Here is a 9,576-nt window from a genome sequence, read left to right on the forward strand (position 1 = left end):
AATGCAATATAAAAACTTTTATTTTTCTGTGAAATGACATGACAAAATAATTTTCTAAACAGATATTACATTGTACAGAAATACTACAATTATCAAACAAAACATGATTTCTGAAAGCTTAGAAAACTATCAGAAATAAGCTGTCTTTTTCTTTGAGCAGCACTGTTATAGTGTGTATTAGATGATTCATTTTCAAGCATTTCATCATCACAATTAATTGTATCAAATTCGTCAAAATCATCCCCTGCCATCAGACAGATGTTATGCAGGACACAGGCTGATAATATGTAGAGGGGCAACATTGATGTTTTATTTGCATCAAAATATTTTAACCGTCTAAATCGTCCTTTTAATAAAGCAAAGCTCCTCTCAATAACAATTCTGCTCTTTGACAGCTTATTATTATATGTATGCATTTGAGTAGGTGACCATTATTTTTAAATGGTACCATTAATGACACCATAAGTGGGTAAGCAGCATCTCCCACAATGTGATAATCCGATAATGAAGAATCGTTAAGTTTCTGAATTACTTCAGAATTTCTGAAAACTCGTGGCTTCCCTGGTTCTGTTCATGATGCCAAATAACAGTCTGTAAAAACTAAGTTATGGTTGCAGACTGCCTGCAAAATTAAAGAATGAAAGTTCTTCCGGTTTATATATTTTTCCGCTGCTTCACTTGGAGCTTTAATGGGAATGTGGCACCCATCGATTGCACCAATTATACCTGGGAAACCAGCTATATTTTTAAATTTTCGGGTTAAATGGGCATATTCTTCCAATTTTGGCCATTTTATGACATCACTTGCCATTTTTATGAGTTCATTACAAACTTTATTCAGGTAGCTATACAGGGTAGATTTTGATATGTCAAATCTGTCTGCTACTGACCTATAATGAAATAAAAAAGTTATTAATTATACTTAAATTTAATAAATACCAATATTACCATACAAATTATTTGTATTAACTTCATTAAGTTTAACAGACTTGAGGAATTTCTTTAAGAAAATTATAAATTTATTTGTAAATCTTTAATATTGGCAAATTTCATACATAATTAGTAACAATGAATTATGTTATCACTTAACTATTGGCTTATCTAATTTTGAAACATTATTTAATAAATTTGAATACAGTATTTAGCTTTAAAATTTATTAAGTAGTTTATTTTACCTGAATGATTCCTGATTTGCTAGAAGCCAAATTACCGACAAAATTTGCTTGTTTGCATCTAAACAAGGTCTTCCGAAAGAATTTAGTAATTTTGGTTTTAATTTTTCCAAAACAATTTCGAAAGTGCATCGCTTCATTCTAAAATGACATTGGAAATCGTCGCTTAAATACGAAGGAACGACACTTTCTACGTATCCTTTTATACGCAGTCTCCTTTTTCTCTTTTTTGAAGTTTCTAAAATTACATAACTTCCAATCTCGTCTTCAGATTCATCCGAAAAAAATACTTCGGATACAATTGCACTAACAATGTTTAAAACTTCAGATTTAGAAACAGCCATTTTCTTAACGAATCGTTCGGAAAGTCTAACGAAACGAGAATAACGATGACGTCATTCTCGTTTAACTCGTTTGACTTAACGAACGTACCCATATTGTATTTGAATTTCACAGTTCAGTTCACACCTACTGGTCTCTGGGCAATCTTCCTATTCATGCTAAATACTTGGTAAGAATCAAAAGTGAACAATTTACTCTTGCAAATGATATCATAATTCTATCAAACTTTATAAAATTGAACAATTTTGGAAATGGAAAGTAATCAATAACTTTTCCAGAACTATCCCAAATTGGTTAATGTTACCTTAGGTAGCCAAGATGGCGGCTCGTCTCTAATTCCAGCAAGGAAACAGTGGGACGCACGTTCTAACCTAACCTATTCTAATAATTTGATTGCTAATAATTATGGTGATTTATTAGAATAGGTTAGGTTAGGTTAGAACGTGCGTCCCACTGTTTCCTTGCTGGAATTAGAGACGCGCCGCCATCTTGGCTACCTAAGGTAACGTTAACCCCTGAATCTATGTACGAAGATTCATAGAAATTGGTTCAGCTGTTCTCACGTGATATTCAAACAAATACACATGAATTCAATTTTACATATACAAGTATATATACTAGCTTGTTACACCTGGCATTGTTCAGGTTTATAAGAAAAATTTAAAACATATAGTATTATTAATTTTAAGAAAATACTGTTCGAAAAAGAAAAATATCTAACAAGAGGAGGGCACGACTTGGGAAATTCACTTTGGGATGAGACTTGGTATATAGGTAGTACTCCTTTAGGATGTTCAATCCTCAAAACAAGAAAGTGCAATGGCCAGCCAATTTTAAGAAAAAGGTCTTTAAAAATTCAAGCTCAGCTTATGTACTAATAAGTTTCGCTAGGTCAGCAGCTGCTGAGCAGCTCAGTCGACATCGTTTTTGGCTACCGCCAAGTCGTTCGAGGTTCAAATCTCGGTCTCGATTAGTATTTTTTTTTTTTCTAAAAATTTTTTAAAGTAAGTATTTTGAATATATAAATATTAAAATTTTATTATAATAAATAATTTCATTTAAAAAAATGTTTAACACATATTACATGTCATTTTAATTATAATAATACAAAATAATTAATAAGTATATTAATAATCATCATCATCAACTGTTGGTAAACTGATAGTATCTTCATTCACAGACATTTTACTGTAAAATATTGAAACTATTTGTATTATGGTGTGATATATCACGGAACACTATGACCTCTTCCAAATCCAACACGTTGTCTCCAAATATCAGGTCAGTCCATAAGTCCATGGGCATTTTTATGACCTCAAGAAAAATCTTGTTTTGCAGTTGAAAATGTCAGTCTAATGTGATACTTTTTACAGTGAAGTGTTAAATTGGATCTCATTTATATAATACTGTTGGAATTGGGAACATTTTAGTTGTTTATTTTTCTTAAATTGGAAGTAACGGATGAATATAAAAAAAATAAAAAGTTTAAAACATGTCTAAGTGGTGACAATTAATAAGAGTAGTAACCTTCGAAAAATTTGATAAAATAGAATAATAAATGAAAACTGTTGTTCCATAACTAATTATTTATACTTATTATTATTAATTATTTTGTATTATTATAATTAAAATGACATGTGTAGTGATAAATCACAATGGTAGTTATGTGTACGTATGTATATATAGAGTTCCGTTTTCCATATCGGAAGTCTAGATGTCGTCGTGCATGTTAATTGTTTTCGCGTTGTCATACCACCCTTTTGCCAAATGCCTGTAAGCGCAGTTAGGATTGGTCGGTGCTTACCATGTGACGTAGCTGTAACCCGGATGGCGGGCAATATAAATGGCGATGCTCCATGTGTGGATCCATCTTTTTTTTTCGCTGACCGAATCAACGACTGGATGGAAGGACCGGTGGACTTGTCCGAGGAATTCATCGAGGAGTACTTTGTAGATTAACGTCGTTTGTACCCATTGTATATATATTTTCATGCGTAGTTCTAGATTCGTTTATACTTGTCGGGTATATGCTTGTTATAAGATTTGATTCACCTAGTTTATGTCGCGAAACAGAAAAAACGTAATTGTATAAATGTAGATATTGTGATCCTAAGTTTTATAAAGAATATATAGTTATCGAAACTTCGTTGTGTGCTTAAATTTGTGAGATCCTTTACACACTTGCCATTTTTATACGTCAGGAACAATTCATTGGTCCTCGATACTACACATGTAATATGTGTTAAACATTTTTTTAAATGAAATTATTTATTATAATAAAATTTTAATATTTATATATTCAAAATACTTATTTTAAAACATTTTTAGAAAGAAAGAAAAAAAAAAAAAAAAAAATACTGATCGAGACCGAGATTTGAACCCTGAACGACTTGGCGGTAGCCAAGAACAATGTCGACTGAGCTGCTCAGCAGCTGCTGACCTAGCAAAAGTTATTAGTACATAAACTGAGCTCGAATTTTTAAAGCCCTTTTTCCTAAAATTGGCTGGCCATTGCACTTTCTTGTTTTGAGGATTGAACATCCTAAAGGAGTACTACCTATATACCAAGTCTCATCCCAAAGTGAATTTCCCAGGTCGTGCCCTCCCCTTGTGAGTCAATAGATGTAACAACTTGACTTTAATAACAAAATAATATTTTTCAAAGTATAACTTGGAAATGTAAAGACATTTTTCTGACATTGCAAATTATATTGTCAGTGTTAATCACCCTTTGTTTACATACTGTGAGTTTTAAGAACAGGATCACGTTTATGATAGTTCTTCATGATTATAAATAAAACTTGATATTTATCATTGTATTGTAGTTTTGTGTAGCACAATTCATATTTCCTCTCTCTTTTTTTTTGATACTGCAAGTGCACTTTTTTGCATAATCTTGTATACACTCGAAATTACATTGTAAATTAATAGTTAAAAACTGCTAAGCATTGAACAAATATGAAGAAACAGGTAATTTCATGTGATTGTCACAGTCCTAAACTGGTGTAGGCAGAAATTAAATCAATATTTTTGGGTTCATGTACCATACAACATTGTCTAATTTAGAGGTAGGCTTACATAACAGCACAGTTTCAGAGGAATTGGTCAAACAGCCTAGGAGTGCACAGAGAACAAACAAACATCTTCATTTATATACAGATAGATATAAATGAAGATATTTATTTTACTATATTTATTTTATCATATTCTACTGCCTTATAATACCGTTATAATGAGCAAATCACATTTTTCATGTCAATTTTTTTGGGGAAAAATACTCTTTACAGTAGAAAATGCATTTTGCTTACAGAACATATCTTAATCTTCAAATATATTTTATGTACAAAAAAGTGCATCTTATAAGGTGAAAAGTATGGTGTGTATATATATATATATAAAATATGTAATTTCAACACCTCTCCTATAACTGCAGTTAAATAATAATCAAACCTTGACAAAAAAATCTTTAAAATGCAGCTTTTTATTAACTTATTGAATATTTTCGGCCATTTGAATGACCTTTCTCTGGAATAAAATCAAATGATTTTGATTTCTATAAAATGAAGTTTGTTGTGGAACGATTTTGAACGTTTGAATTTTCGTAGGTGTCTAGTGCATTAGTCCATAAATAAAAATACAATATGTATGGTTACTTGTACAAATATAGATATAAACAATATATAAATATAATATAATAGAATAAATAACCAAAACAGTTACACAACAATATTTTATTTTTATTTAGTTATTTATTCTATTATATTATATTTATATATTGTTTATATCTATATTTGTACAAGTAACCATACATATTGTATTTTTATTTATGGACTTATGCACTAGACACCTATGAAAATTCAAATGTTCAAAATTGTTCCATAACAAACTTTGATTTATAGAAACTGAAATCATTTGATTTTATTCCGGAGGAAGGTCATTCAAATGGCCGAAAATGTTTGATAAGTTAATTAAGTGCGCATTAAACCACATCAAAATATAATACATACCTTTTGTATTCTCTTTTTCTCTGAAGTTACCTTTGTCTTTTTGAAAACTTTTTTCTGATCTGTATTTAAAAAAATTGTATTAAGTACTTGATTTTAAAATTATTACTATGAATTATCTAAATATTAAAACATTAAACAATCAATAGTTTAAACTGCCAATAACAGTTTGGAGTTGTTTCTTTAAACCATAATTTCCTTCCAGCAATGAGAACACTTTGTGGCATATATTTCAAATATTATGGAGACAACATAGTCTCGTGAATGTAGCAGGGTTTACTATTACTATAATCCATTATGTCAACATATATTGTGATATTTCAACCAAGTACATAAGCCGAGATACAAAAACAATACTTCGGTCACTTTCTGACATTCAAGAAAAAGAAATAATGATGATAATGACAATAGCAATGAGTTCACAGCCAAAGTGATACCTGCTGCACTATTCAAAACTATCAACAGTCATACAGACAGGTCCTGAACTAAATAAACAGACTCAAGCATTTTACATAAATAAAAAACACCAGACAGTACAAAACTAGAACGAGATATAGTTGGACAGAAGTTTGAGACCACCTGGGTTTTCAAACTTACCATTAAAATTAACTGATCGGCTGTAAATATGTTGTTGTTTAGGTAATAAAATAACCATAAACCAAATATTAAGTAAAAACTTACTTTCATATTTAAGAAATTCAAATAAGACAAATTATTGCTTGCAATTTTCCTGGAAAAAAGTTTGAGACCAGGATCAAAAATGCGTATCTTACAACATTCTAAATTACAATAGATATTGTAATGTAATTTGCATAACCCATGTTGTATGTTTTTAACCTTCAGTAAAAATAGAATCTAGTAAAACATTAACAGATGAAAAAGGCAAGTGCATTCAGAGACTGTAGGAAATCTGATCACGTCACTGCGGACCTACTAGGAAGATCATACGATAGTTCACAATTATTTAAAGGACCCTGACAATTATAGCAAGCTAAATGTAGTTGGCCAAAAAAAAACGTTTCTGCCAGAGATGACAGGGCAATATTGAAAACAGCTACATCCTTTGGTTTGTCATCTAGTCAGATTACTGCTTCACTACATCTATACGTAACACTGAGAACAAGATATGTTCTGCAAAAGTTTTCATATCATGCATTCATTAAAATGTAGGCACAACCAAAATTGACAACCGCCCATATGGACAGGTGACTGGACTTTGCAATAAATTGTTAGCCATTCAGATTTATGGAATCAGACAACTTTTAACAGTGAGAAGAAATTCATCCTCGATGTTCCTAGTGGCGTGTGATACTAGTAGCATGATATCTCACCAACCTCATCTTTTATTACATCACGTACGAGGTGGAGAATTCGTGCTGTGGGCAGCTTTCACTCATCGGTTAAAATCACCTATTGCATTCATTTCGCCTTATTCAAAGCCAGCTGATTATCAAGATATGTTGGGAAATTATCTTCTATCATTAAGAGATAAAGTAATGGATGAACATTTTATTTTCCAACAGGATAATGCTCCTATTCATAATGATACCTCAACAATGACATGGTTGTCTGACAATATCAATGTCTTGTGCCAAATTTGTAGCCCAGATTTTAACCCAATAGAAAATCTTTGTGGGGATTTAGTAAGAGTGGTTTATGCCAATGGAAAACAATATGAAAATAAATTTTTACTTCGTATCTGGTTTATAATTATTTCAATACCTAAACAATATTTACAGCAAATCAGTTTTTAATGGGAAGTTTGAAAACCCAGGAGGTCTCAAACTTTTTTCCAGGACTGTAATTATACATGGTAAAAAGCATATTGCTACAATCAATCATAGAAATCAAACATGCATATCTGAAATTAAATAATAATAATACTGATCTTATAGGATAATTCATCACTTACTGTAATATGTCACGAGTATAGAGCTGATATACTTTCAGATATATTTTATTTTCATTTACAATACATACCGTATTTTACAAACTATAAGACGCACCTTAATTTTTAAGCAATTTTTCGAAAAAAAAAGTGCGTCTTATAGTCCGTAAAATACGGTAATTAATTTTATATAATACATGAATTATCTTGTTAAAAATTAATTTATTAAATACTTAAAAAATTTTATTATGGCATTTCATCATATTCATTTTATTTTGATAAATAATTTGTAACATTATATATTACTTAATTTTGTTTTATTATTTTTTTTTCTATCATCAAGAATGTTACAATTGTTACTGCAAGTACCTACATAAAGTAATAAACTTTGAAAATTAGACCTGAGATAAATTATTGATAATTTTTGATATCGTGAAATTATGTTCTAATCTAGAAAGTTTTATAAGTCACTTAAAGTTTGAGCACTTAATTGTTTGATACTGTAAAACTATTTTCATATATAAGTTACGTATATAATACTTAATACATTTATCCAAGATAATTTGTTGTTGAGCTACCTTTCCAATCAAGATATACTGATATTTTTTCATGAATGCTACATCTACCCTGTTTCCCCAAAAACAAGACAGTGTCTTAGTCTTATATTAATTTTTGCTCCCAAAGATGCACTATGTCTTATTTTCAGGGGATGTCTTATTTTTCCATGAAGAAGAATTCACATTTATTGTTGAACAAAAAAAAAAAAACATTTATTATGTACTGTATAATTGTTGTCATCACAAACCAGCATAACCAGACAAACTGTGAATTCTGTAATAATCTCCCACAGCAGTTCCTGGACCACTTGTATTGCAGCTTCCAGTCACCAGGGGAAGCTCATCACAGCAGGGACAGCGTATGGTATGGCGGCAGACAATGGGCCTCTTGATGCCTAGCCTGCACATTTACAAGTGATGACCACGGAAGGGAACATCGGGGTTAGCGGTAGGTGACGGTCTTCTTGTCCTGCATTCGGCTGCTCTGCAATGGACGGTGAAGGTAGAAGACAATGGTGGTGGGCTAAAAAGAATCACAGCTGCATGCTCTGGTGTTCTGTTCGGTGAGCATGCTTCCAAACGAAAACTTTTCTAGGTCTTACTTTTGGGGAAGACTTTATATTTAGCAATTCAGCAAAACCTCTACTAGGTCTTATTTTTGGGGAAACACGATTATATATATATAAATCAATTCTTGTTGATTTGTCCTTTATACAAATCTTTATTCTTAAACTCAAAGAAACCACGCCTGTACATGCAGCCCTTCGCAAGATATTTACCTCAAAAGGTCAGTTTGGTAAATGTACACCTTGGTAGCAACAATGGTGGCACTTCTGTTATCAGAGGTTTGGTCGTTTTCACTTTTTTTTTTAGCGAAATCAATGTTTTATTTTGTACTTTTTACATAAATCACAACACCTCCACAACTGATGACCCTTTGTGTGATATTTGTCTCCAAAGATCAGTTTTTAACACGTATCAGTCTACCCACTATCCTCCATGCTTCGCATGTAGGCATGCACTTGGTGCTCGCTATCGCTCACACCTTGGGGGCAAGCCCTCACCACCTAAAACTATATAACATCAAGTACTCCACGAACAGTCAAGTGGGCTACTTGAAGCAGCATAGTCATGTGGGCTAAATAGTTAAATGCGATTATTCTTAGTGGAGCGATGTGACTTGTGATCCGATTTTGGAGATTGTACCTTGCAAAGGGTCGCTTGTAGAGGTATGGTTCCTTTGACTTTTTTGCTCCTATAGGTATGCTCTACAGCTCTGATAAGGTCTCAAACATCGCATTCAGAGCTTGAATTAGCAGTCTCCTCTTATTTGGAGATCCAATCTATTCTAAGAGGTAAAATATCATTATCCAAAGTTGTTGGTATCCAAGGATGGGCTGGAAAACCTGAAAGTACTAAAATTTAAGTGAAATTTTTTGTCTTGATCTCCAAAAAAGTAGAGATACTCCACTGTGTGTTTAATGAAATTGGTGAAGTAAACTAGAAATCAAATTATTCAAGTCTCTGTTCGACTGAATTAAGCAGAATCAACAGAATCAGGTTAATGTTACCTTAGGTAGCCAAGATGGCGCACCATCCGGTAATCTCGATCC

General features: G+C 31.8%; 1 protein-coding gene across 1 annotated transcript; it reads right to left on the reverse strand.

The window, feature by feature from the left end:
- Positions 1–92: 92 nt before the first annotated feature.
- LOC136971276 (putative nuclease HARBI1) lies at positions 93–1,516 on the reverse strand. Its single transcript, XM_067265735.1, has 3 exons — positions 1,176–1,516; positions 581–890; positions 93–428 (listed from the first exon to the last, which is right to left on the reverse strand). The coding sequence occupies exons 1-3, from the start codon at positions 1,514–1,516 to the stop codon at positions 93–95; spliced, it is 987 nt and encodes a 328-aa protein (XP_067121836.1).
- Positions 1,517–9,576: the final 8,060 nt, after the last annotated feature.

The sequence above is a fragment of the Centruroides vittatus genome, unplaced genomic scaffold, assembly GCF_030686945.1.
Source record: "Centruroides vittatus isolate TY-2023 unplaced genomic scaffold, ASM3068694v2 contig_2433, whole genome shotgun sequence".
In the NCBI taxonomy this organism is placed as follows: Eukaryota; Metazoa; Arthropoda; class Arachnida; order Scorpiones; family Buthidae; genus Centruroides; species Centruroides vittatus.

Bases quoted from the DNA above. Each gene is read 5' to 3' on its own strand.
- LOC136971276 (XM_067265735.1), bottom strand. From the start codon at position 1,516: ATGGCTGTTTCTAAATCTGAAGTTTTAAACATTGTTAGTGCAATTGTA. The intron at 891-1,175 runs GTAAAATAAACT...ATTTCATTATAG, and splicing joins GCAAATCAGGAATCATTCAG to GTCAGTAGCAGACAGATTTG. The intron at 429-580 runs GCATCATGAACA...TAAAAATAATGG, and splicing joins TTTTTACAGACTGTTATTTG to TCACCTACTCAAATGCATAC.